Source organism: Cygnus atratus, chromosome 29 (assembly GCF_013377495.2).
Source record: "Cygnus atratus isolate AKBS03 ecotype Queensland, Australia chromosome 29, CAtr_DNAZoo_HiC_assembly, whole genome shotgun sequence".
NCBI classification, from domain to species: Eukaryota; Metazoa; Chordata; class Aves; order Anseriformes; family Anatidae; genus Cygnus; species Cygnus atratus.
The window spans coordinates 2168879-2195227 of record NC_066390.1 but is presented as its reverse complement, the minus strand read 5'-3'; the positions used below and the strand labels follow the sequence as shown (position 1 = coordinate 2195227).

The 26349-nt window shown below is 59.5% G+C and overlaps 3 protein-coding genes across 3 annotated transcripts; all 3 read left to right on the top strand.

The window, feature by feature from the left end:
• The first annotated feature begins 8577 nt into the window (after nt 1-8577).
• On the top strand, nt 8578-16011 carry GALNT6 (polypeptide N-acetylgalactosaminyltransferase 6). The gene is made up of 10 exons (XM_035571048.1): nt 8578-9065; nt 9999-10171; nt 11300-11449; nt 11559-11793; nt 13513-13630; nt 13737-13937; nt 14394-14525; nt 15391-15492; nt 15623-15775; nt 15898-16011. Exons 1-10 carry the CDS (start codon nt 8578-8580, stop codon nt 16009-16011), a joined length of 1866 nt encoding a protein of 621 aa, XP_035426941.1.
• Nucleotides 16012-18384: 2373 nt separating this feature from the next.
• Nucleotides 18385-20135, top strand: CELA1 (chymotrypsin like elastase 1). Its single transcript, XM_035571076.1, has 7 exons — nt 18385-18424; nt 18543-18625; nt 18722-18822; nt 19067-19192; nt 19319-19455; nt 19686-19831; nt 19908-20135. The coding sequence occupies exons 1-7, from the start codon at nt 18385-18387 to the stop codon at nt 20133-20135; spliced, it is 861 nt and encodes a 286-aa protein (XP_035426969.1).
• A 937-nt stretch (nt 20136-21072) lies between these two features.
• BIN2 (bridging integrator 2) lies at nt 21073-25919 on the top strand. Its single transcript, XM_050715988.1, has 13 exons — nt 21073-21150; nt 22186-22266; nt 22446-22500; nt 22642-22736; nt 22892-22987; nt 23061-23168; nt 23260-23345; nt 23804-23879; nt 24362-24444; nt 24666-25068; nt 25114-25464; nt 25668-25748; nt 25836-25919. The coding sequence occupies exons 1-13, from the start codon at nt 21073-21075 to the stop codon at nt 25917-25919; spliced, it is 1677 nt and encodes a 558-aa protein (XP_050571945.1).
• Nucleotides 25920-26349: the final 430 nt, after the last annotated feature.

Here is a 26349-nt window from a genome sequence, read left to right as displayed (position 1 = left end):
TAACCATAAACCTCTACTCTGCCATAGCTCCCCACGTTACACCAGGGCTGATGGAGAGGATGATGAAGATTGGCAGATGCCGTTACACTGGGAAGAGCATGCAAAACTCACAGACAAAAATCCCTGCCAGCCTCACAATTTACCTTCATGGGTCCTCGGATTTCTACCGGCGCCTTTTCTTCAGCAGGCTGAGGGCTTTCACTGGGAGCATCTTCCTTCTGAAGGGCTTCTGGGCCTTTGTAAAGGTCCAAGAGAGTCAGGAAGGAGTCCACAGCCTCGGCATTTGGTGCCACAAACTCCTGCGGGCTGCAGCAAGCTCTCACTTCTTCCTCGGGGCTATTCATGATAGGAAGCATCCTACAGTTTTTCAGCCACGTGTCTATATCTATCTTCTCACTTCTCTCTGCCTTGTTGCTGCCAAAAGCCACAGCAAGAGCTGCTCTTCCAGCCCCGCCGTCGAAGACACTGCCGTTTGGGGCACTCGGTGGGTACCTGCTGTCAAAGCCGGGCGCGTTGGCAGCGTGCGGCTGCACCAGGGGGTGGGCAGAGCCCTCCGGGTTCTCGGAGCACTTCTGTTGGCTGCCCGGTGGCCTTTCCCCTTCCTCCGTGACCATGTCCTCCGTGCACTGGATCGGCAGCGACATGGGGATATCTTTGAAAGAAAACAGGTCATTCCTGGGGTTTTGTGGCATTTGTGTTTTCCCTTCCCCACGCTTTATTCTCCTTTTGTGCTACAGTGAAACAACCGGGCATTATCTCCACGGGGGGGAGTAGGCAAGCAAAGCTCGCTGCCCCCACGGCTAGGGGATGGCAGCAAATACAAGGCTGGAGCAGCAAAGAAACGGCATCTGAGGAGAGCCAGAAAGGGATGCGAGTTGGAGGAAGAGCATTAACTGTCCTAGGAGGGGAGATGCTGAGATATCGCTCCGTCCCTGCATAATGGCGCTGGTTTGGGTACTGTTTGGAGCTGTTTATCTGCGTGCGAGCCCCGAGGGAAGGACGCACAGATGGTGATGCTGCAGGCTCACCCCCTTCCTCACAGGGGAAACGAGGCTACCGCAGGGCTGGGGAGCACGCGGGGCTGCCCAGCTGCAAAATCAGCACATGGCAGCCCTTGGTCTGGGCAAATCCCTCCTGACCACAGAAAACACCCTGTAAGGTCAGGAAAAACTTGCAAAACCCCGCAAGATTAATGTGACTGCTGGGGGGGGAGGGGGGGGGCAGATGAGCACATGGGCCATGGTGGGGGACCAGGAGATTTCTTGGAAAACCAGGCAGGCTGCTGGGCGAGAACATTTACCCAGGCAATCCGCAGTCCAAGGAGGCTCCACCACCACCGCTGCCTTCCAAAAATGCTCTAGGCAATGAGTACCATCTGCCCCAGCTCCTTCCCACTCTCCCCAGGGGAGACACATGTAAATAGCAGCCTGTGGTGGTTTTAACATGACTTGAAGCAGACACACACATTACTCCTGGTTTGATGGTGAAGGCGAAGCCAAAAAGCTATGACAGCCAGCACAGGGAGTGGAGCATGCGTGCCTTAAGCCTGCTTTAATGTCACCCCCACTTCTGGCAGCAAACCTCTTGCCAGCATGCGGACAAAGGTTCAAATCACTCCCATCAGTGTGGTTCTGCTCTTTTTAGTGAAAGAGCAATTTCAGCACGCCCTCCCCAGCCCTGCTGCTTACCGAGGACAGGGCCCTTCCTGGCAGTCAGCTTCTGGAGGAGCTTGCCCTGCTTCGCACACAGATCCTGCAGCCTGGTAACCTCCTCACACAGCTGGAGGAATATTTTGTCCATCTCCATTGTGCCTAATCAGGAAAAAAAAAACAAGAGGAAATGACCGGCTGCGTGTTTTTCAAAGGCGGCAAGGAGCCACCAAGGTTACCCAGAGCTGGGGAGGACCGTGCTCAGTCGTGGTGCAAGACCTCCAGAGATCTCAGCTTGTGCGTATGGGGCTGTGCAGAAAGACGCATTGCCAGTTCCAGTTCTCTTGCTATTTACATAGAAAAGAGAAAAACTGAAAAGGGAAGTGATTCTGTCCAAATCAGGGGATAACTCAACAGCCAAGTTGGGCTCTTCCACCTCTCAGCCTGCAGCTGCCATGAGATCAGCTCCAAAGCACCAAAAAGTCCCATTTATGCAAAAATCTACCTGGAAACTTGCATTTAGCATTCATTTAGTACCAAGGGCTGTGCATTCGGGGGATTTATTTTTTTTGTGCAGTGATGTGAGAGCAAACAAACTCCTGGCAACGAACACCAGCAGGGAAAGAGGTCCAAGGATGGGGGCTCAATTCCCTTTTCTTGAGACGCTCAGCCCTGAGCTGCCCATTCTGCTCCTGAAAATACTCTGCAAATGAAAATCTAGCTCATGCCCACATGGTATGCTTTAACCAAATATTGTTACTAAAAAGAAAAATCTCTCTGCGTTGTGTTCAGTACATTTCTCACTGCTTTAACAGCTGTATTGTGGATTAGACTTTTCAGTTTTACCATATTGCACCAATTATTACCAGTCTGAAAGATAATAAATAAAACCAAAGCTTGGTATAAATCTGCAAGCCATCTGCAAAGTACATTTTGATTTGAAAGATTTGTGCCATCTCGATTAGCATAAACATGCAAATCAGCTTTGCTTCCTGTCATATTTTCCAGGTTCGCTGCTGCTCAGCACTGTGAATTTAAGCTCCGGCTCTGTAATTAGAGGCTCAGCTGATGGGTTTGATGAAACCTCCTCTGGTACCCAGGGTGTTGTGGATTCCCCAGTAGGGGCGAAGGGCAGAAATCCCAGCCGACGTGAAGGAAACGCACCGAGCGCAAAGAAAACTTCAGACAAAATGGTAAGGTTCGCTTCCAGAGCAGGGTATTTCTGCGCTTCTTAGCCCGCAAACAAGCCGTGATGGTAGCTGGATTGTATTTTCAGCTGTTTGGGTCCCACTGATTCCTAAAAGCCAAGGATATAAACTTTGCAACCTCCAAAGCAGCTAACTCCATTGGTAACATATCAAATTAAAATTAAGAGGGTATATTTTGCCTAGGAGTTATATATAACTATGCCAATTAATTATTAAGAAGTGTGTGATTTGGAGCTGTCACTCCCAAGTAAGCCTGTATTGATTTTTTAAGATTCCTGCTGTTTTTTCAGTCGTCCAGCGCTTCTTAATTTCCCCCAAATTACTACTGTGACATTAGGAGGGCAGGAGATTTTAATCTCCTGTGTAACCTTGAAAAGCGTTTTTCAAATCGCAATTAAAGAAGCAACCCAAGAACAAAAATAAAAACTCGGGGACTCGGTCGCTCACCGAGTGACTCGGAGGGGAAGGACGTGCCATCGGCCGCGTTCTCCCATGGCGCTGGGGACTGGGGCTGGTTTAATGAGGAGAAAAGCCCATTCCCACCCTGTTCCCCACGACGCAGCCCTGCGTGGACCCCGTGAAGCCCCAAAGCTCCCTTCTCCACAGGACCACACTTACTCTTGGGGGGGGCCCTCCTTCCCCCGGCTGGGTAGCCGCGGCGTGACATCGGGCTCGGCGCGTCGCAACTGAAAAAGATCAGTAACAGAAAAATTTGGGGCAGGGAATTTCCCTTCAGTTTTTTGTGTTAAGAGCGAAACCTCTGCACAGCAGCGAGACAGGAAATAAAGCAGCAGTGAATTACAGGCGACTGCTATGCAAACCCAGGGTTTAAAATTAGCTCTGAAAAGCACAGGAGACTATTATGAAGGCCATGGGTGGCCTTGTGGCGGGTGAGTTTTGGCTCTTGTCTGCACCATGCCAGGTAAGACACTTGTCTTTTCTGTTACTTAGTTTTCCCCTGCCCTTCTCAAGCAATTTGTTGCTGCTTTAATGTGGAGGCTGCTGGGTAGTTGTGCATCTGCGACACTGACCGCCACAAAGCTTATCCTCTGTAAGGCAGCTAATATTCAAGCTAATATCCCAATAATCCAAGTTAGTACTCACTCCACCCCAGCTCAAATCCCCAAATCCTCTGTAGAGCACAGGAGCCAACGAAAATTCTCTGACGGGTGATTAAAATCCTCCCAGCACTCAGCCCTTCTGCCTTTGGGAGCCCAGAGAAAGCTGCTGGGGTTTCCCTGGTGCCTCCAGCATCTCCCTCATGCTCCTCTGCCCTTCTGTATGTCGCGACAGAGATGGGTGGGGAGATTGGGGGCTGCTTGTGCCCTTCCTTCCATGTGCAGAAACCCCCTGCAGAAAGGACTGCCCATGCACGTACCTGCCACATCGTCCTCAACCACGTCCTTCCTCCACCGATGCTCTCCGGAGGGTCTCTTTCCCACCACCGCTATCTCACCTGGCTTTTCCAGGGAGTTTTCCTGCCATCAGCAGTGTCGAGCAGCCGGCAGTCCTCAGGTCGAAGCTTCATGAAGATACCACCATCTAGCGTTAAACACGGGGCTTGAGGACAAGGGAAATGGGGTGCGTGGAGCAGGGGCTCACGGCCTGGGGCTGCTGCTCCATCGCACGCCGCGGGGATGCGCGTCCCCGTCCCGATCTGTGGCGCTGCTGGAAAGCAGCAAACTGGTGCCATCAGCAGGTCAGTGAGAAGATAAAGGCTAAACAGGGACGACAGAGAGATGGGAATAATTAGCAAGTTTCAGTGTCGATAGTCTGTTTACCCACTTGCATACGAAAACATTACCAGCAATTATTGCAGCCTGATAAAAAGGACTGTAAATAAAGCCCAAGCTCAGCGAAACACTGCCACCGAGCTGGGAGCTCCGGAGGCTTGGTAGTGGCTCTGCCACCACGGAATAATTAACAAACGAGAATAACAAACGCAACACAAAGCAAGGACTGAGCACCAGCAGGGAGAGCACCCGCGCCGAGCTGGTGCCGCTCTCCCAAGGCCCAGCCCCTGCAGCTCCTGGCAGTCAGATGCTACAGGACCTACAGCACCCGGGCTCTCAGGCCTTTATTGGCACCCAGAACCCCATGATCGGCCCCCTATAGGCCCCTATGGCCTCTATAGGCCCCCGTGACTCCCAGCACCCTGGTGCCAGGCCCCTATAGGCCCTGTTGCTCCCCAACCCCTCAGTATCAGGCCCCTATGGCCTCTATAGGCCTGCCACTGCCCAGACCCCCGCTGCCCAGCCCTCACGGCCCCCTAGCTCCCAGCACCCTACAGACCCTGCCACCCCTCAGACCCCCACGGCTCAGGCCCCTCTGGGTCCCCGTGCCTCTCAGGACCCCCAGTGCCATGCCCCGGTGCCCCCGACGAGCCCCGCCGGGGCCGGTACCGGGGTGTCAGACCCCTACGGCCCCCCCCGTCCCCCCCCGTCCCGTCCCGTCCCTTCGGCCGGGCAGCTGTCGGGCGGGCGGCGCTAGGACCGCGGCGGCGCTCCCCGGCGGGCGGCGCTAGGACCGCGGCGCGGGCGCCGTGCACCTGTGCCCCGGGGCGGTGGCAGGTGGCGGCAGTGGCCACGCCCCCGGCCACGCCCCCCCGGCCACGCCCAGGCCCCGGTACGGCACCTGCGGCCCCGCGCCCGCCGCCGCTACGGAGCCAGGTGAGGGGGGGCAGGGGCTGGCGGGGGGACGTCCCGGTCCCGGTCCCGGTCCCGGTCCCGGTCCCGGTCCCGGTCCCGGTCCCGGTCCCGGTCCCGGTCCCGATGTGGAGTCCGTGCCCCGAGGGTGGCCGGGGGAAGGTGCTGGGGACCGCGTCGGAGCCGGTTCGGTGCTCAGCCCGTGCCCCGGGGGTGCCGGTGCAGCGGGCTCGGGGCCGGCACGGAGTCCCCCGGTGTAACCCAGCGGGTCCCGGTGCTGCGGGGCTCGGGGCGCTGTGGCGGGCAGGATCTGGCCCGAAGTCGGCCGGGGGTCCCGGTTCCCTTTTCACCCCCCGGTAGGCAGAGCCCACGCCACGCTCCTGGCCCCGGTGTCCCGGCTCCGGAGGGACCAGAGCCCTTCCCGGAGCCCTTCCCGGAGCCCTTCCTGGGGCACTCATCCCGGCCAGGGCGAGGGAAGCGGCTTGGGGCCAGCCGGTGATGGCGGGAGCCCTTCTACCCCCCTGGGCCACCCCCGGGCACCGAGCTGCACTCATGTTCCCTTTTCCCACCCCGTTTCACTGTTTTTTACCAATCTGCTTAAAATTAAAGTGTGCTGCAATGCTCCGGGGAGAACCGGTGGCTCCAATCCAATAACCGTTCCTTGGAGCCACGGGGAACGGGACAGGATTTCCCCCAGCCCTCAGCTGCGTGTGCACAGAGCGGGGTCGCACCGGGGGGCTGCACCCCGCTGGCGTGGTCCCAGGGGGCCGTCGGCACCCGGAGCCCAACGCAGCCGTCGGCCTGCCGACACGTGGAGCAGAGGCCGTGTGCTTGGGGCGCGGCGTCGAGGTCTTTCTGCTTTTCCTTTATTTGTCCCCCCCCGCGGTGCTTCCTTCCCCGGAGGAAGGTCCTGATTTCAGCTGTGAGAGCTTCCCCACCAATTCTTCCCTCGGGCATCAAAGAGGAAGCGTTGGGTGTCGCAGCTGCGTGGGAGCCCCCGCCACACGGGCTCCGTCCCGCTGACACCCTCGGTTTGACCGTGCTGGTGATTATTTCAACCAACCCTCCTTTTTTTTTCCCTTTTTTTAACCTCTTCTGAACGCAACAGGCTCCGCTGGGGACCAACACTGCGCAGCCGCGATGCGCTCGCTCCGCCGTTGGTTTTGCTGGGTGCCTGGCAAGCCCCGTCCCAGGGGGATTTTTGGGGTGCTGCGGCCAGGAGGGAGCTCGGGGGGTGATGCCCAGCGGGGCCGCCGGCGGCTTCGACCTGTGGGAAGCAGGTTTGTGGCGGAGGGCTGGGAGCAGAAAGCAGCGTGCGGGAGCTCCCGCTGCAGCTCGTTGCAAAAGGCACCCTGGGGACCCACCCTGCGCCCTGACTCAGCGCCCGCACCGCTGTGGAGGTGTCACTCGGTGGCTGCTGGCTTTTGGGAGGAAACGTCCCGTGGCTCGTGTTTGTCCTTTCGATGCCGTCTCTACAAACGCCGCGAGCTCCGCTCTTCGTGGCTCGCTTGCAACACCCTCCGGAGGTTAAAGGGGGGAGAGAGCCCTCGCGGAAGGGCTGGCCTGAGATTCAGAGTCGAGGGGTTGTTTTGCTGCTTGTCAGGGTTTTTTTGTTGCTTTTCGGGCAGGGCATGGGGCTGCGGTTTGAGGTAGGAGCCACCCTGGGATGGACCCTCGGGGGCTGCAGCCGCTGTTGTGTGCTAAGCGGTGCCCTCGCCCTGGATGCCGTGCTGGGGCTTATTAGCAGGAAACGAGCACTTCATTAGTGTGGTCACAGCAACGTGGCAGGCAGGGGATTATTGGAGAGATGTGGGGAGAGTGGAAATAGGTTTTTCTCCCCGAAACAGGTCACTTCTCACTGCCTGACGCTGCCTCGCCTTGCCACACAAGGCAAGAGAACCTCAGGACCCAGGGGTTCAAGTGAGGCGGGAGCTCAGCTCTGAAACAAGTGGAACGGGGAGAATTAGTTTTTTTTCCTTACTTCTGCTTTTTTTTTTTTTTCCCCCCTGCATTGAGTGGTTCTCAGCATCCTCCTCAGGAGCCGGTACCCCTCGCTGCAGGCGCACTTGGCAGTGAAGCATGCTCCGGCTGCCGGCTTTGATCCCGCAGCCCTTCCTAAAAGCGGTGACCTCGGGTGCAAGGACCAGGCTGTCCCTCCTCCTCCTCCTTTACAAGCCCGCCGCTTTATTCCCCCGTCCCATAAAGCCTCGCACGGCCGCGGAAGAATAAGGAGCCCCAAGCTGAGCTTCCTTGCCCTTGAAGTTGATGGCAGGTGCCTTTTTCCACTCCAGGGCGCTGTGGGGGGGCTTCACAATTTCCAAAGCATCAGGAAAAAAAAAAAAAAAAAAAAAGGAGGGGGAGATTCTGAAGAGGAGGAGGGGAGATGCCGGTGAATGGCTCCCACGGAGCTTGTCCATGCTCCGGTGGCAGCAGCTCACAAAGAGCGGCGGGAGGCTCACTGCCGGGGGCAGAGCTCGGCGGTCCCGGCAGCATCGCAGAGCTCTCAGCCGGGGCAGAGCCAGGCGCTGGACCTGCTGCTCCCCTTCAGCAAAAAGCGAAGCTCCGAGGGGACTTGCACGTGTTCTCCTTCCCAGCGATGCTGCAGGCAGGAAAAGTATCTGGGAAAGGCTTTTTCTGCATATCTGGGGATGTTAGAGTCAAGTTAGCGGCTCTTTTAGCTCTGTTGCGTGGCTCCTTCCCCGTGCGCAGGGTTGTGGGGTGATGCTGCAGCAGCCGGCACAGCTCGCAGCCTCCTTCAAGCCTCGCTTTTTGTGTGTCGTTTTATTTTCAGCGTGGGTTTGTGGGCTGAAGGGACTGGGAGGTGCCACGTGGGAGAGGCTCCGCTCGCTGGCGGCGATGCCAAGAGCCAGACTCATTCGCTGCCCCGCGGAGAGTGAACTTTATATATCGCAGCCAAAGTGCATCCTGTTGACTGCGGTCTGGGAATTAACCTGGTTTTTCCTCCTCCCCAGGCTAGCAGAGCGCAGCACGTCACCATGAAGCGTCTGGAGACCCCGTGTCCCTAAACACGCGTCGCTGACACGTGGGGAGGACGGCGCGGCCGCCACGTGGAGAATGAGGCTCCTCCGGCGACGCTACAGCCCGCTGAAGGTGGCTTTGGTGGGCGCCATCTTCGTCCTCTTCCTCTTCATCCTGCAGAAGGACGTCGGGGACAGAGACCCGAGCGAGGAGCCCTGGCTGAAAAACATCGTCCATGGGAAGGACCAGGTCATCGACCTGATGCTGGGGGCCGTCAACAACATTCGGGACTCGATGCCCAAGCTGCAGATCGGGGCTCCGGTGCAGCCGGAGGAGCCGCCCCGCAGCGCCCGCTCCTGCCTGCCCGGCTTCTACACGGCGGCGGAGCTGCGCCCGCTGATGGAGCGGCCCCCGCAGGACCCCAACAGCCCGGGAGCTGACGGCAAAGCCTTCAAGAAGGACCAGTGGACGCCGGAGGAGACCAAGGAGAAGGAGCGGGGCTACGAGAAGCATTGCTTCAACGCCTTCGCCAGCGACCGCATCTCCCTCCAGCGAGCACTGGGACCCGACAGCCGCCCACCGGAGTAAGAGCCCTCTGCACCACCGCGTAGCCCTGGGCTCGTTTGCCATCCTCATTTGCTCCTTCCAGGGCAGGTTTAAGGGGAAATAAAAGCGAGGCTCGCTGCCTCTGCTATCAGTGGAGTAGCAGCCTGGCACAGGAGGCAGAAATTCACTGCTTTGGGGCCAGCAGGTTGGGGAGCCAGAATTTCCCCTCATTTCTGTCTGCCTCGTGCTTGGTTTTTAATTGCAACGGGTGAAAGCGTGTGGCGGCTCTTTGTGTCCCCAAGTACCTGCTCCTGGCCCCACGGCCGGCTGGCTCCAGCATCTCCCCCAGCTCCTCCCTTCCCTCTTTTATTTCGGCCAGCTCCGCCGTAATCTGACTTTTTCTTTTCTTAGCCGAGTGGAACAGCCTCAGAGCCGGCCAGGCAGGGGGGCGAAGGAAGCAGCCTCAGCTCCAGAGACTGCACCGCCTGCCCTCCGACGCTGGGCCGCCGGATTAGAGCGTGCCCCCAGCCCCTGCCTGGTCGGGGGTGGGTCTGGGGGGGGCTCCTGGAGAAAAAGGGCTTGAATAGGAGGTAGAAACCCAGCCCTGGTGCGCAGACTGGCCCCCCCAGCCCCAAGCTGGCAGGCAATTATCCGTGCCTAGCAGGTGTAGCAGTGACAATGGGGGGACACCGGGTCTGGGGTGGGACGGGAATGTTATTCACTCAGCCGGAGGTGGCAGCGGCAGGGCTGGGGGGGAAGAGGTAGAAACCAATTGAAATCAAAGTGGTGGCGAGCTGAGAGCCGCGGGGGCTGCCGGTGCTGCTGCCTCGCCATGCAGAACGCCCCAGCGGGGGGACAAGGGGTATTTTGTTTTTGGCATCCCTGCCCCGCTGGTTCTTCACGTCCCATCCGTGTCGTGCTTAAATTCTGCTTTTTTTTTTTTTTTTCCAACCCCCACCCGCCCCCCTTAGGTGCATCGACCAGAAATTCAAGCGCTGCCCACCCCTGCCCACCACCAGCGTCGTCATCGTCTTCCATAACGAAGCCTGGTCGACGCTGCTGCGCACGGTGTACAGCGTCCTGCACGCCTCCCCGGCCGTGCTGCTGAAGGAGATCATCCTGGTGGACGACGCCAGCACGGACGGTGGGTTGGGGCTGGCAGCGGGGGGATGCGGGAGGTTGCAGGACGGGGGGACGAGGAGCATCGCTGCCTCCCCGTGAGCAGCTGGAAGCGGCGCTGAGCTGCTCCAAGGAAGAGCAGAAAGCTCTGATGAGTGGCTCAGGGCATGGACGGGCATTTTCCCGTGTTGTTTCGTACCTGCTGTGAGCACCGTTGAGTTTTTTCCTTCCACACTGCTAGTTCCTTTTAACAAAGCCCCCGGATAAAACCCAGGCACTCCTCCCACCTCCTGCAAACACCTTGCCACCTCGGTAAACAGCTCACCCGCTACACTGCAATTTGGCAATCTTAATTAGTTACACCCAAAGCAAACTAATGACATGTTTCAATGTCAGGAGAGGAGCAGACTTTACCCTTGCCCTGTCCCAGAGATAAACGCTCTGTTTCCGCCCGTGGCAGCTGCGTGAGCTTCCAGGGTGCAGAAACCTGTGTGTGCCACGACAGCACCTTGGAATAAAAGGGTGTCTGTGCCTGAAACATCCCCTGGGGCGTGCGGACATCGTATGGGGCAAGAGCGATGTCTCACTCAGCAGACAGCATCCCCGGGAAAAGCACTCTGGGGCTTTCTCACGCAGCAGCTATTCTTTTCTGGGTTTTCTTGCCCCAAGCACAGGTCGTCCTCTCCGTGCTCTCTGCACAGGGTGACACCGGGTGCAACTGTCTTTCCGCCCCAGCGAGCTTTTGGCCGGTCCTTGGCCAAGAGGTTGTGGCCTGGCTGCATGAAAACGGGCAGCAGGTGTAACCTGAGGGCAGGGCTGGAGCAGCCTCTCCCCGGGCTGCTGGAAAAAGACCTTGGAAAAGCCAAGGCGTGGATCTGGGAGTTCATTTCCTCGGGTCAGGGCAGCACGGGGATTTATCACCTGCCTGGTTTTTAGCAACTAAAACCTCTTGGGCTGGGGGAACGGGGAGGATTTGTGTCTCCCCAAGCTCGCGGTTGGACCCCAACCCTAGCACAGGGTCCAGCAGGACCGGGGAAGCCCCTACCCCAATTCCAAGGGGCAGGGACCCCATGGGCTGGGCGCGAGGAGCTGGGGCTGAGCACCCCCCACTCACCTGGAGCTGGTGGCTCTCCTCCCTCCCTGGCCCCCCCAGACTACCTGAAGGACGAGCTGGAGCGCTACGTGAAGCAGCTGCAGATCGTGCGGGTGGTGCGGCAGGAGGAGAGGAAAGGGCTGATAACGGCCCGGCTGCTGGGGGCCAGTGTGGCGAGCGGGGAGGTGCTGACCTTCCTGGATGCTCACTGTGAGTACCCCACTCCCTGTCCCGCAAGCGAGTGCCCCCGGGTCCCCGAGGAGAGGGGAAGGCGACGGTGCTGCCCGCGAGGTTGGTTCACCCTTCCCCATGCCCCCAGGCGAGTGCTTCCACGGCTGGCTGGAGCCCCTCCTGTCCCGCATCGCCGAAGAGCCCACGGCCGTCGTCAGCCCCGACATCACCACCATCGACCTCAACACCTTCGAGTTCTCCAAGCCGGTCCAGTACGGCAAGCAGCACAGCCGGGGCAACTTCGACTGGAGCCTGACCTTCGGCTGGGAGGTCGTCCCACCCCGGGAGAGGCAGCGGAGGAAGGACGAGACCTACCCCATCAAGTAAGCCTTGGCAGGGGGTGTTGGCATCCTCTCCAGACCCAAAAGCTGCGCAGTGAGCCAGCCGAGCAGGCGATGCTCAGGTGAGGTGGCAGAGCTGGGTGCAAGCCCCAGCTGTCCCGTGCCAGGAAGCTGCCGGTTCCTCCGGTAGATCTTCCTCCTTTCCCAGCAAGATGGGGTTTTCCCAGGTGTTTTTCTTTTTGCCAGCCACAGCTTTGAGGCCAGGCGGGTAAAGCTGTGTATTCCCAGGGGATCCACCCCGGGATGCTCAGGTCAGGGCATCTTGGGCAGCTTTCTCCCGGGAGGGGATGCTCAGGCAAGGTCAGGGCCATGGAGGTAGTGGAGGGGAAACCTCAGGGTGGCTTTGGTGAGCGCAGAGTCACAAATGTGACTTCTATCAGAAGAGCTTTTAAATCGCCTCCAGCTGTATCTCAGTTCTTGCACAGTTTCTCGTTAAGCACTTAATTGCTGCCTTTTATCTTGCACTTGGAAAGCCTGGGCACCGGGTGGCTGCCTGCGTCGGCACAGCAGCCAGAGGATGTTACCTGCGGGTCGTCATGCACAGAGACACCTCGGGTTTTCTTTCTTCCCACCCCGTTATGCAAGCAGAGAAACCCCCCAACACCCAAGCACGCTGCTTTGCTCACAGGCTGCAGCCTGCTCGCCACGTCCGCGGGGTTTCCTTCTCCCCGCGGGGTTAAACAGCGTGAGAAAGTCTTCCCCCGGGGGAGCTGGGGCTGTCTGCAGGCAGATCTGCAGCGGTTGGGTGCGTGGAGTGCAGCCTGCGAGCAGGCAGGGACCCCGTGCGGGTTGGAAGTAATGCAGGAAGAATGCCCGATGGGTCAGTGTAACCCCTTCAAAACCAGGCCCTTGCTCATCCCGGCCCCTCAAAGCAGCCAGGGGGTGATTTTGGCATAGCTGCAAGACCGCAGGGGTGCTGCGGAGTCGTGTCCCCACAAAGGCTTGGTGAAGGGGGGGTTCCCCTCTGCACCTCCGGCCGGTGCCCCTCGCTGAGCCCAGCAGCCCCGCCGGGAGATACCCGACACTGTGCTTGGCCGTGGCCGCATCCTGCCCGCAGCAGGGCTGGCTTTGTGCAGAGGTCACCCGGGCGACGTCCCTGCCCCAATAAAGGTCCCTTTTTCCGACGGTTTGGCTCCCAGCAGCGTCTAATCTCTCTCTGCTCCTCTCGGCAGGAACGCAGCCACTCAACAAGCCCCCTTCTTTTTTTTTTCCCCCCTCCTTTTTCCTGAATAAAAGCAAGTTTCTATTCCAGCCTTCCTCTTGTAAAGATCAGATGGAGCAGATTAGAAAAGCCGGAGGAGTGAATAGGGTGCCCGGTCACTGAGCTAATCTCTGCCTTTCTTTTCTGCGATAGGTTTTCGGTAATAATATCCTCCTCTTGCTTTGAATCGTGAACCAGCAGCGAGGCCCCTCGGAGCCGTGCTGCCACCGCGTTCCTGCTGTCCCCTCCTGGCAGCGGCTCTGTCCTGGCCATGTCCCCTCTCCCACAGCTGTGGGAGCTCAAGGAGGAGTGCCTGGGGGTGCTGCTGCAAGGCGCTCAGCAGCCCCGTACCACTCAGCACAGGGGCTGCAGCTGCTCTGTGGTGTCCCCAAAATTCAGATCTCTGCTATTTTTTTTTTTTTTTAACCCATTTTGCAGGTGGAGGTGCAGGGGGGCGCAGGCAGCCTCCCTCCAGACTGTTTTCTCTCTCTCTCTCATAGATCTCCGACCTTTGCCGGTGGCCTCTTCGCCATTTCCAGGTCCTATTTCGAGCACATCGGCTCCTACGATGATCAGATGGAGATCTGGGGGGGCGAGAACGTGGAAATGTCCTTCAGGGTGAGGGCGAGGCACCTTCTTTAAAACACGGCTTTGGGGAATGCCCTTTATCCGGGGGTACCGATGCCCTCAGGGGGTGCTGGAGCCCCGTGTCCCGTCCCCACAGGTCTGGCAGTGCGGGGGCCAGCTCGAGATCATCCCCTGCTCCGTTGTGGGCCACGTCTTCCGCTCCAAGAGCCCCCATACCTTCCCCAAGGGCACGCAGGTGATCTCCAGGAACCAGGTCCGCTTGGCCGAGGTCTGGATGGACAACTACAAGGAGATCTTCTACAGGAGGAACCAGCAGGCTGCACAGATGGCCAGAGAGGTACCATGCACGCCAGCAGTGGTTTTGCTGTCCTGGGGGCCTGATCCTGCATGGAGCTCAGGCCTGAGCAGAGGGAGATGCAAGGGATCTGCAAGCTCAGCCTGGAGCTGGGCAAACAAATGCAGGTGGAAAGATACAGCCCCCAAAATGCCCTTTTTTGCCGTAGCATTTTCCAGCAGAAAAATACAGGTTATTTTACAACGCCAAAGGTTTTTCGGCAGCTCAGCTTTGCTTTGACACCAGAACGTCCCAGCTGTGAGCGGCCAAATCCTGTCTGGGACCAGCAGTGTCTCGTGGGACCCCAGAGCCTGTCTCGGTCCTGGCTGCAGCGGGACTCGGGAGCGATGTGACGGACGATGGCAGAGCTGGGAGGACAAAGCTCTGTGCTGGCTCGGGGGGGGTTTCCTGGCTGGCTTCGGAGGTTAGTTTAATTTTCTCACGTGACTTTGTCGATAGAAGACGTATGGTGACATTACAGAACGCCGCAAGCTGAGGGAGCAGCTTCACTGCAAGAACTTCACCTGGTACCTGCAGACCATCTACCCGGAGATGTTTGTCCCCGACCTGACTCCCACTTTCTATGGGGCGGTAAGTACGGGGGTGCGGAGCCTCCTGCCGCCCCTTGGGCTGCTCCCTCTGCTAGAAACAGTGGCGGCAGCAACGTCCCCAGCAGGCTGGGCTTTGCTTTTTGCATTTAAGGCAGCCCGGAGCAGGGTGCTGGAGGGGCCCCTGCCTTTCTGGTTCAGCTCATGGGGCTGGTTCGGGCTCTGGCTGACAGTGAAGAGGTGAAGCTGAGAGCTGGAATCCAGCAGAGCTGGTTTCGGGGCCCCGGAGGGGCTGTCGCATGGGTTAAGTCAGGCAAAACAGCTGAAAATTTCCCGAGCTGAAAGTTTTCCTAACCCTAACCCATGCCATCAGTTCTGGGCATTGACAGGCACTAGGTGGACCCCAAAAAAAACAAATGATCTGTGCCAAGAGACGAGGCTGAGGGGGACGGGCAGGTTGTGGAGCACTGGCTCTGCCCGCAGGGAGGGAGCTGCCAAAAATCCCCTCCTCTGAGCTGGCACCCGGTGGTCTGCCTGCGCATGCCCCTCCTCGGGCTCGTGGGACCAGCTGCCCGAGAAGCTGAGCGTGGTTACGTGTCCGCCGGGGGCTCGGTGCTGGCTCCCACCCGGGTTTTAATCCGCTTCTGTTTCCTGAAACTTTGGCCGGGCGGCTCTCGCTCTGAGCTGGGTGAATCGCCTGGCTGGCGGGGAGGAGGCGCTGCCGCGGGCGTTCCTCACGTCCTGGAAAGGACGAGGGACCCGGACCTGGCACCGGTACCAACACCGTGTTTGCACAGCGATATTTAAGTGCCCTGCGACCCCAGCACCGAGCGTGGCTCCATCTGTGGGGCTGAGCTCTCTGCTCTCCCCGTTTTTATTATTATTGTGTTGTTTTTTTTTCCCTGCAGATTAAAAATGAGGGCACCAAGAGCTGCCTGGATGTCGGTGAGAACAACCACGGTGGGAAACCGCTCATCATGTACCCGTGCCACGGGATGGGGGGCAATCAGGTAGGCACCTGCACAACCCCAGGGAGCATTGCCCCTCTTGCACCCCCCACCCCGTGCTTCCCCCACGGGTTGTTTGATCGGGGTGCAGCTGGCGAGAGGCTGACGTTCCCCTGCTCTCGCCCCCCCGCAGTATTTCGAGTACACGACGCAGCGGGACCTGCGGCACAACATCGGCAAGCAGCTGTGCCTGCGGGCGGGCTCGGGGCTGGCCGAGCTGGGCGATTGCCAGTACCGGGGGAAGCCCACGCGGGTGCCCCCCAACGAGGAGTGGGAGTTGGCGCAGGTGAGCAGCCCCATCCCCACGCGGTGCCCCCAGGGAGCGCCGCAGGATGTGGGTGCTTCACCCCTCGCTCCCATCCTTCGGGGCGAGCTGAGCCAGGCGCTGTCTTTTTTGTTTTCGGCCAGGACCAGCTGATTAAAAACCCAGCCTCCCGCACGTGTTTGACGGCACGAGGCAAGCACCCTTCGATGGTCCCCTGCAACCCCTCGGACCCCCACCAGCTCTGGTCCTTCACCTAGCGGGCAAGTGGATCAAGCCCCGGCCAGCCCCGACCGTGCTCAGGAAACCAGGATCCAAAACTTCCCCGTTTATTTTTTTTATTAATTTAAAAGAAGCAAAAGCCTTAAATATGCTGCATTTCACATCTGCCTTGAACTCAGTCCTGTGCCTTTTGACCGCTCCAATTTGCAAATTCCGGGGGCACGGCAATAACGCAATGAGCCTGAAAGGGGGTCGTGGAGGAGCCCGACGGCGTATTTTGGTGCCCGGATGTGGAAGGAAGGTGCTGGACTCATGCCAGGGCCCCTGGGCTCACTGGAGAGACTCTGACCTTCGCGTTGGGCATTTGAGAAGCTGAGTGTGGGAGCCGGTGGGAAGCTCCTGCAGCCAGGAGGAGGGCGATGACTGACGGCCACGCAACCGAAAAGGGCTGCGGGGCTGAATCAGGGGCTCAACCCAGACAGAAAGGAGCCTGGTGCGTGGTGCTGGGACGCGCCTGTCGGCCGCCAGGATCCAGCCCTGCCTTGCTGCCAGCACCGGGCATCCCTGCTCCTGGGAAGGGAGAGGGATCTCAGGCTGCTCTTTGGGCTGTCTGCCTTAGATACCAGGCTTGATTTTTGGGGGGAAAAAATGTTAGATGATTTTTTTTTTTTTTAATTATGATTTCATGATTGTTATTTCTTGGTGCGGTTCTGCTCGTGCTGAGCAGGAGGAAGGGCCCCTGCGCGGGATGCTTGCGCTCCCAGGGCTTCGCAGTGAGGGTCCCAAAGGCGAGGCCTGGCCGGGAGCGATGCCCCCAGCGCTGCCCGGAGCGTGAGCCCCTCCTGTCCTACGTAGCTGCCGCGACTTCGTTGCCATTTTATTTAGGGGAGAAAAACCCTTCCTGGAAGTAGAGAGGGAGAACTCATCTTTGGATACGTGACCTAAAATAAAGAGATGATTTATTTTACAGACATCCCGTCTCTGCCTGTCTCTTCCTCAGCCCTTCGCATTGCGGCAGCAGAAGCACCCAAACCCCGTGGGCTGCCCCAAAGCTCTGCCTCCACGCTCCCACCCCTGCTCTCATTCCATTTCCCTCCCATGGCTCTCCCTGGGAACTTCCTTTAGCCAAAGCATCCGTCTAAAGCCACCTGTGCAATAAGGTGTTGAATCGGGGGGGGGGGGGGATATTCAGCTTTGTTGTGGTTAGGGGAGGGTTTGGGTCAGGGCTGCCTGGTGTCCATCAGTGGGAACCCTCTGGGTTCCCTTCTGCACTGATAAAAATAGTAACTGATTATTCAGAAACAATTTTCCAAACAAAATCTTTTTTTTTTTTCTCCTGTATTGATAAGAGCAGGTGCATTTTTTTCTTTACTTTTTCTTTTTTTAGTTTTTCCCCTTCAAACCTGTCAAACTTGGGACAGGTGTTGGCTGCTATCTCGAATGCCATTTTCCATCACCTGCTCCATTTGCGGAGGAAAACCCCAGCACTGCTGGTTTCATCAGATGGAGGATGCCCGAGGAGCAGTGTGTGATTGCCAACACATGGCAGAACAGTATCCTTTTTAAAGGGAAATAAATTTGTTTATAGTTTTCTTTATTTGCCATAAGTCAGATTTTTACCACACCCTGAAGCCATGCTGATATTTCATTTAACCTCAAACTGTCCTGTGTAGTTGTCTGGTTCCAGCCCCACTGCTGGCTGTGCTGGGTGGGATTTTTATTTATTTTTATTTTTCTTGTAGGGGGTGAAGGTCTTGCATGGCATTTATCCCCATTTTCCCACCCCTGGGTGATGCAGGTGCTGCTATTGTGTTGGGTAAAATGCTCAGAGACATCCCCTAGAGAAATCTGTTGCAAGAGCTATGGGTTGGGCACCCACGGGGCTCAGGACTGGGATGAACATGAGGTTTAGAGACACGCATGCTGCAGACAGCAGCTCAAAGAGCAGAAGGTGAGAGCCCGTCCTTGTCTCCCCGTGGATTTCTGATGCCCTTACAAAGTCAGTGGAGGCTTGGGGTCAGGCCTCTGCATCCCGCTTTGCTGATGCCTTGAAGAGCTGCTGTAAGTGGCTGGGGCAGCCAAAAGGAAGAGGAGAAATGTGGCAGTGCAGCTGTGCCAAACTGCTGGTGGCGGGAGCCAGGGGAATGCATCCTGCCTCGATTGTGTAAATTGGGGCAAAAACCACGTTTATAAATAGTAACTTGCATTTAGGTTGTGTTCAGTCCCTGGCACCTCTGGGGCTCCATTCCTGACCTTCGTGGCCACATATCTTTTGGAAAAAGGACCAAGGCTGCCCGATAGGGCCGAGCCACCTGCTTTTCTTCCCGTCCCTCTTTCTCCATCCCCTTTAAAACCAGCTCCAGGCGAGGGTTTGGACTCGCAACAGGCCCAGCTCCAAGGGGACCACCACAATGCTGCAGCTTGTGCTCCTCGCCACCCTCGCCCTCTGCGGTAAGTCCCAGCTCCCAGGGCCCTCGGGCTCATTAGCAGCTGACGAACCCTCGTTACGATTAACCCCGCTTGCTCTCGGAACCGGGGGCTGCTGGCATCACCACCCCTTTGCCTGCAGGATGCCGCGCCGAGCCGGTGCCGGAGGGGTCGGAGCGGGTGGTCGGTGGGACCGAAGCACGCTCGCACGCCTGGCCCTCACAGGTGGGTCCTTGTGGGGAGCAGCCGGGGGCTCTGGTCCCCTCGGGGCTGCTTGGTGAGACCCCCACACCTCACCCCGCACCGTGTCCCCCCCCCCAGATCTCCCTGCAGTATTACTACAGCGGCAGCTGGCACCACACCTGCGGAGGGTCCCTGATCCAGCAGAAGTGGGTGATGACGGCGGCCCACTGCGTGGACAGGTGAGCGGGCACGGGGGCCCCGACCGCCTCTCATAAATGCCATTTTCCACTAAGAACCTTGCCGAGGGGAAGCGTAGGTTGACCCCACTCAAAGAGCAGCAGTTCTTGGAGGTCTTTGCTGACCTCTCCGTTAAGGAGGACCGTCCCTGGGGAAATCTCCTTGTGTTGATGATGATTGTTGTGTTAACTCTTGAAATAATAATAATTTGGAACCCGACCCTGTGCTGTCTTGCCTTCCTGGCAGCGGCCTGACCTATCGCGTTGTTGCCGGCGACCACAACATTAACCAGAACGAGGGCACCGAGCAGGTCTTCAGCATCAGCAAGATCATCATCCATCCCTACTGGAACATCAACAACGTCGCTGCGGGGTAACGCACCCAGGGAGGGATTTGCTGGGGGGGAGGCATCACTGTTGGAAGTGTTTTTTTTTCCCATGCACCCCTCGTTTCCCCATCCTGGGGGTGTCTGCAGTGCAATTTGCATCCTCTCTGCAGGTACGACATCGCCCTGCTCCGCCTGTCCAGCTCTGCCACCCTGAACAGCTACGTGCAGCTGGCGGTGCTGCCCCAGGAGGGCACCATCCTGGCCAACAACTACCCCTGCTACATCAGCGGCTGGGGACTCACCCGCAGTGAGTGCCACCACCATGGGATGGGACGCCCCGGGGCTCACCTGCCCCCAAATCCCACAAAAAAAAATGGAAAAAAAGGGGGGGGTTAATCATTTTTTTTGAAGTCAGTTGAGGTCCCAGAGTGCAGAACATGGGGTTGTGCTCCAGGTGTGGGGCTGCCCAGGCTTGGATGCAGTTGTGCAAAATTTTGGGGGCGTTTTGTGGGATAAGAGGTGCTCACTCCCTTGCAGCTAACGGGCAGCTGTCGAGCGTGCTGCTGCAGGCATACCTGCCCGTCGTGGACTACCAGACCTGCTCCAGCTCATCCTACTGGGGCTCCACCGTCAAGAACACCATGGTCTGTGCTGGCGGGGACGGCGTGCGCTCTGGCTGCCAGGTATGGCCCCAGCACCCTGTTTTGCCACCCGGCACCCCACCAGCATCCCCACTCTGACGGTTCCTCGGTCCGGCAGGGTGATTCGGGCGGCCCCCTGAACTGCGCGGTGAACGGGCAGTACCAGGTCCACGGCATCACCAGCTTCGTCTCCAGCTTGGGCTGCAATGTCAAGGGCAAGCCCACTGTCTTCACACGCGTCTCTGCCTACAGGACCTGGATATCCAACGTAAGAGCAGAGCACTCACAAATTCATTGCACGTTACGCTGCCTCTGCTGGCACAGTGGGGCGAGCAGGGAGGCTTGAAGCACCCGCTGGGGCAATGCTAGCGAGGCAATGGGAGAAAAAGTGGATTGGGGGGGGGTTCTGTGGCAGTGACCCCAGCCCCATGGTGCTTCTCCTCCCAGGTGATCGCCCAGAACTGAGCGGCCGTGGGAGGAGAACCCAAACCCCAGCCCAGGTGATGGACGTGGAGTGTTTCAGTCGGAGGCGTTTAACTCTTGGAGCTGGTGTCAATAAATTCTGTTCTTCATCAAGAGTGCTCAATGTTGTCTCTGTCCAGCAAGGCTGAGGGTGCTTTGCCCCACTTCTCCTGCCTGCACCCATGCAATTCTTCCCCAACACACAGCGTCCTTCGCCCTCCCATCTTTGGGGGCATCCCTTTGGCCAGGTCCCTCTTCCGCCTTGCACAGCGGCTCAGAAAAGATCCATGGGGAAGAAGCAACCAGCCCCGGGCAGCTGAAACGTCCTTGGGCCGAAGGGAAAAACACTCTGAGCCGCTCTGGAGCAGCGACACAGTAGGGGGACAGGGCCAGGATTTCTCCCTGCCCCCAAGCTCTGTTTTTCTTCCAAAACTCATTTGCAATGAGAGGGGATGGATGCGGTGTCTGCCATCACCTCGCCCAGGGCTGCAGGGCCAAAGCCTGTTTACGTGCGTCCCGTTAGCGCTAGGCTCACCACGTTACGCCCCAGCCTGGCTTGGGGTGGGAAAAAAAACTCAAAGAATTGCAGAACTGACTCCAAAAGCAAAATTAAAAACCCAAACAGAAACTCGTGCAAGGGTTACCGCAGCTTGGATGCGCTCGTGCCCCCGCTTCGTCCCACCCTCGCGGCTGGGTTTTTCGGGGTGGCTCGCAGCGGGGGGTGCCCGGGCGCTCAGCGGATGCCTCGTTTCGAACTTCCGCAGCAAACACTCGACCACAAGTTGATGCCGAAAGCAGAAACCGCGCGGCAAGCTGCAGCCATGGCAGAGGGCAAGAGCGGGGGAGCCGGGCTCTTCGCCAAGCAGGTCCAGAAGCGGTTCAGCCGGGCACAGGAGAAGGTACGGCCCGGCCCTCCCCATCCCTTATTTCATCTTCCTATTGAATTTCTCCCAGGGTGAGGGTAGGGTGGCACCGAGGGGCTGCTCTTGCTGGGCACCAGACAGCACCCATGGGTGCTCTTGGGGCGTTAATTTGGGTACCTCTGCGTGCTTGCACGCATCTCTGGGCAGACTCCACCCTTGCTGCAAGGCTTTGGGTTTGCAAACTTGCCCCCAAAGCCCCCCAGGGTGTTTTGGTAGCCTCAAAAAGCAATTTTTTTCCAAAAAAAGTAACATCTTCCGGTGCAGGCTGCCAGGCGGTGGGTGCAGGTGGCACCGGGATCCCTCGGGCTGGGGCTGGGTCCCCCGTCCCTGGCAGTGACAGTGACAGCAGGGACCTGGCACCAGGGTGGCCCCCGCAGCGCTGCTGTAGTGGCAGGAAGCAGGGGGAAGGGCTGCGGAAGCAGGTCAAAACGGGGTGATTTGATGCTCTTTCGAGACCATCCCCTCTGTTTTTTTTTCCCTAAAAAAGCAAGGAGCAGCTCCCGCGGTTCCTGGCAGGGGCTCGGGGCTAAATTCAGCCCTTCCGCAGCCCTATCAGCCCGGGACAGGCCCCGGTCGCTTCCAGGGACCAGCCTCTTCCTGGCTACCCCTCGCACTGCGCTGCTGCTGTGATGGGGAAGCTGAGGGTGGCCTTCATCCGCAGCTCCTCCTCCTCCTCCCAGCAGCGTCACCAGTTCCCAGTGGGGCAGCACCCTGGGGCTTTGCCTGCACCTGGGTTCACCTGCAGGGATGTTTTGGGGAGCACAGACCTGTAGGGTGTCATAAATGAGGGTGGTAGGGACACCGTGTTGGCCTGGCTCCCAAAAAGCCACTCTTTTCCCCTAAAAATAAAAACCACCGAGGTTTTTTTGTGCAGAGGTTTTGCATCCCTAAGGCAAACCCCAGCCCGGGTGGGCTCCAAGCTGGGGCCGTCAGGTCCTCAGGAGGGGCCCCCCGGCCGGTAGAGCTCTGCCATGCTCCGTGCCAACGCGTCTCCCCCTCTCCCCATCGCAGGTTTTGCAGAAACTGGGCAAAACCGTCGAGACCAAGGACGAGCAGTTCGAGCAAAGCGCCTACAATTTCCAGCTGCAGCAGGTTGCACCAGGGAGCGGAGGGGACCCCGGGGGGGGACAGGGACACCCCGTGCCATGCCCGTGCCATCCCCATGCCCACAGCCTCTTGTGCTCTGCACGTCCCCAGTGGGCTTGTGGCCCCCACCACCCCTGCCCATGGGGTTCTGACCTCCCCCCCTCCCCAATACATTTGATTTGCAGAATGAAGGCAACAAACTCTACAAAGACCTCAAGGCTTTTGTCAGCGCAGTGAAAGGTAGGGTGCAAGCCCCCGTCCGCACCCCGGCCCCAGGAAACGCAGCTCGGTGGAGCCAGAGGGAGCCAAGCCCTGCTGCCTTTTCTTGCCATGCATTGCAAACCTGCGGCATGCTCTGAATTTTTGCAACCCCCACCGCAGTGATGCACGAAAGCTCCCGGAAAGTGGCCGAAACTCTGCAGGAGATTTACAGCCCCGACTGGGACGGCCACGCGGAGCTGAAAGCCATAGCAGATGTGAGCCCCCTTGGGGACAGCCCCCGCGGGTCGGGGGGCGCAGAGCCGGCTCCCGGGGGAGGCAGCCCAGCACGTCCAGCCAGCGAGCGCCGGGGGGGGGTGGGGGGCCAGGAGCTCTGCCCCCACTCATCCCTGTCCCCTTTTCGTCCCCGCAGAGCAACAACCTCCTGTGGGAAGACTACGAGGCGAAGCTGGCCGATCAGGCGCTGCGGCTGATGGAGAACTACCTGGCGCAGTTCGGTGACATTAAGGTACCCCCGCGGGCGGTGGCACGGCGCAGCACGCAGCCAGCTCGCAGCTGAGCCCCCGGTGCCCCCCCCTCAGGAGCGCATTGCCAAGCGGGGCCGCAAGCTGGTGGACTACGACAGCGCCCGGCACCACCTCGAAGCCCTGCAGAACGCCAAAAAGAAGGACGAGGCCAAAATCGCCAAGGTTGAGGCTGGCGCGGGAGCCCTGCCCGGGGTGGCCGGTGGGGCCGTGCATCACACCGGGAACCCCACGCCCCCCCCTTGCCTCTCCGCAGGCTGAGGAGGAGTTCAACAAAGCCCAGGCGGTGTTTGAAGACCTGAACAGGGAGCTTCGGGAGGAGCTGCCCGTCCTCTACAGCAGGTATCGTGCGTGGCGCACGGGACGAGCCCGCTCTGCTCTGCCAAAATGCACCTTCTGGGGGGGCAGGGCGGCAAATCCAGCCCCCACCCCAAAACCCAAGTGGGCCCCTTGGAATGGCGTTGTCTGAGCGAAAGCCTTGCAAATTCATGTGTGGCAGCTCCCCAGATCTTGGCTGATAACCACACGGTGCCAGCTCGGCGCTGTTCGTCCACTGCTGGGGAGAACTGGGGGGGTTCTCCCCCGAGCCCCCATGGGTGCTGCCGGCGGTGCGGTGGCTTGGGGACGTGGGGCAGTCACAGCCGGGAGATGGCAGCACTGCCCCCGCAGCAGGACAGCCCGGGACAGGCACCCAGGCCCCTCTCGTCCCCACCCGAGGATGGGTGCTTGTGGCGGGGGGGGCTCCGCAACCCCCCGGCCACCCTCCTCCCTCTGCCTCCACCCCGCTTTCTCTCCCGCAGCCGCATCGCCTGCTACGTGACCATCTTCCAGAACATCTCCAACCTCCGGGACATCTTCTACAAGGAGATGAGCAAGGTAAGACCCCCCAGAATTCCTCCCCCCTCGCCGGCGTCGCGCTGCTCGCCGTTTGCTGTAGGGACCCGCGTTGGCTCCAGCGTGCCGATGGCGTTGTTGGGTGACGAGTGCTGTTGTTTTCCCCCAGCCTAACCTGAGAGTTACAGCAGTCCTGGGGCTAGGAAAAAAAGCTTTTTTATCAATTGATTCTGTGGTGGATAAATGGGGGCGGGGGTGGGTTGCTTGCTTTGTGTTAATGTCAGCCCTGGGAAGTTGCGCTGGGGTAAAAAATTTTCCCGACTGCTGCCTCGAGAGCCAAGGAGAGGAAGGATGGGAGATGTGACTTCCTCGGCAGCGGGGCTGCTTTCCGGTCCCAAACCAGCCGCTTTTTAACTGAGATTTGCCCAGGGGCATGGCAGTGGGCTCCAAGCCCACGCAGGGTGGGGAGTGGGAGCCCCGGGGTTCCCAGGGGGCTCTGATGGGTTTCTCTCCTACCCGTGCAGCTCAACCGCGACCTCTACGAGGTGATGGGCAAACTGGACAAGCAGCACTCCAGCAAAGTCTTCATCATCAAAGGCGTCTCCAGGTAAAGGGGGAGGCTCACGCCGCTGAATCGCCCCCTCCCCAAGGAAGCAGATGGGTGCTGCAGCCCCCAGGCTCTGCCTGCGGTCCCTGGGGATGGACGAGCATCTCCTGGTGCTGGGTGCAGGGTGCTGTGGTGGTGCTGCTGCATGCACCCAAGTGGGATCCAGCGGCATTCGGGGGCTCACAGGGACTTAAACTCCCCTCTGTCCTCCCTCCGTGCAGCAACCGGCGCTCTCTGGTCATCTCCTCACCCGTGAGCCCCCCAGCCATGTACCCATGCCCAGGGAAGGCACCGGGCGAGCCACCCACCTCGCCGGCCCCACGCCCGGACTGGGAGCCTGTGCTGGAAGCGGAGATGGCATCAGCATCCCCCGAGGAGGGCAGCGACGCTGCTGAAAGCATCTCCAATGGCCCCGCGGTGATGGGTGCTGGCGAGCTGGGTGCTCCCGTCCCTGGTCCTCCTCCAGCCTCACCAGCGAGCATGGGGTCTGCGTCAGAAACCGCATCGGTCTCCAGCGAGGAGTCCCAGGAGCCTGTCCTCACCCCTGAAGCTCCGTCCCCTGAAACGGGGGTGTCCAAGGGCACTGGGTCCCCTGGGCTCCCCAAAAGCCGGGCTGGGAGCCCCGTGTCTGCTGGTCTGGAGGCGGCAGGGGCTGATGGAGGGGTGCAGGCGGGAGCCGAGGGCATCGCCGCCTCCCTGGCCTCACTGATTTTATCTGAGGCTATTGCCACGGCCACCAGCACCGTGCCAGAGGAGCCAAAAAGTGCCACAGAGGATCCGGACGGCGCCGACAGCGAGGGTCTCGCACGTTCTGAGAGCACTGGAGGCAGCTCGGGGGGGGACCCACCATCCCCAGCCAGCACCCACGGTGCCACCGGGCCCACGGCAGAGGCACGAGGGTGCCCGTCCCTGGGCGGTGGGCAGGATGCGTGCCAGCTCGCTGGGGCTGTGGGAGAGCACAGCGACTCCGAGGAGAGCGTGGAGGTGGTGGATGTGTCGCCGAAGGCGGCCAAAATGCAGGTGAGAGCGGCGGGGGGGGTGACGTGCCACGAGCTGGTGTCCGGAGGGGGCGGGGGGGGGCCCAGGACGCCGTGCTGGGGGCTGCACCCAGCAAATGTTTCCCAGCGGTTCCGGCCCCAGCGAGGGGATATGGGGCTGGGGGTGGGGGGGTGGGGGGGCAAGGAGGTGAGTCCCAGCCCGGTGCGTTGCTCATCCGGCTGTAGATGGGGCTGGAGCTGGCCCTCGAGGAGGGATCAAGTGGCTGCATCCAGGACAGCGCCGCCCCCCCCGGCTCCCAAACTGAGGTGGGTGCAGCGAGGGCTCTGCTTCATCCCCACGGACCGAAGCACGAGGTCTCCAGCCCGGCATCACCCCGCTCTCTGTGTCCCCAGGAGCAAGGGACACCCGGGGAACTGGAGCAGGACGCGAGCCAGGACCCCCCCCAGGATCCCAGCGAAACCCTCACGTCCCTGTGAGCCCAGCGCCCGGAGAGGTGCGGGCAGGAGGGAGGGGAAGGAGCTTTTATGGGGCTGCCTGCAGATAACTTTGTTTAACCGTAACGCGCTTTACAACCCCCCCGTCACATCTGAAATAAAGGCAGAGGGCAGACACCGGTGCCTGAAAACGCAGCAAGAAGAGGTGGAATTTTCTGGAAAGGCGACCGAGGGCCGAATATCGGCGCCGGGCATCTCGTCTCCATCCTGAGAGGCAGCGCTGGGGGGTTGCAATGCGGCACAGCTGGAGCAGCCCACGCAAAATTGCCAAAAAGCACAGCTTGGGGATGCCTGGGCATCATCACCGGCTCACGTGGGAGCTCCCTGCCTGTGGGTTTAGGGCTGGATCCAGGTGGGATTTGTTTCCCCATTCTCCCCCGGCACCGCCAGGCCACCTCTGCGGTTTGCGGTG

Excerpts from the sequence above, each read along its gene's own strand:
- BIN2 (XM_050715988.1), top strand. The coding sequence starts at position 21,073 with ATGGCAGAGGGCAAGAGCGGGGGAGCCGGGCTCTTCGCCAAGCAGGTC. Across the intron at positions 22,267-22,445 it reads ACAATTTCCAGCTGCAGCAG|AATGAAGGCAACAAACTCTA; the intron begins GTTGCACCAGGG and ends TTTGATTTGCAG. Across the intron at positions 25,069-25,113 it reads AAAGCCGGGCTGGGAGCCCC|GCGGGAGCCGAGGGCATCGC; the intron begins GTGTCTGCTGGT and ends GGAGGGGTGCAG.
- CELA1 (XM_035571076.1), top strand. The coding sequence starts at position 18,385 with ATGCTGCAGCTTGTGCTCCTCGCCACCCTCGCCCTCTGCG. Across the intron at positions 18,626-18,721 it reads CGCACGCCTGGCCCTCACAG|ATCTCCCTGCAGTATTACTA; the intron begins GTGGGTCCTTGT and ends CCCCCCCCCCAG. Across the intron at positions 19,193-19,318 it reads ATCAACAACGTCGCTGCGGG|GTACGACATCGCCCTGCTCC; the intron begins GTAACGCACCCA and ends TCCTCTCTGCAG.
- GALNT6 (XM_035571048.1), top strand. The coding sequence starts at position 8,578 with ATGAGGCTCCTCCGGCGACGCTACAGCCCGCTGAAGGTGGCTTTGGTG. Across the intron at positions 9,066-9,998 it reads CCCGACAGCCGCCCACCGGA|GTGCATCGACCAGAAATTCA; the intron begins GTAAGAGCCCTC and ends CGCCCCCCTTAG. Across the intron at positions 11,450-11,558 it reads GACCTTCCTGGATGCTCACT|GCGAGTGCTTCCACGGCTGG; the intron begins GTGAGTACCCCA and ends CCATGCCCCCAG.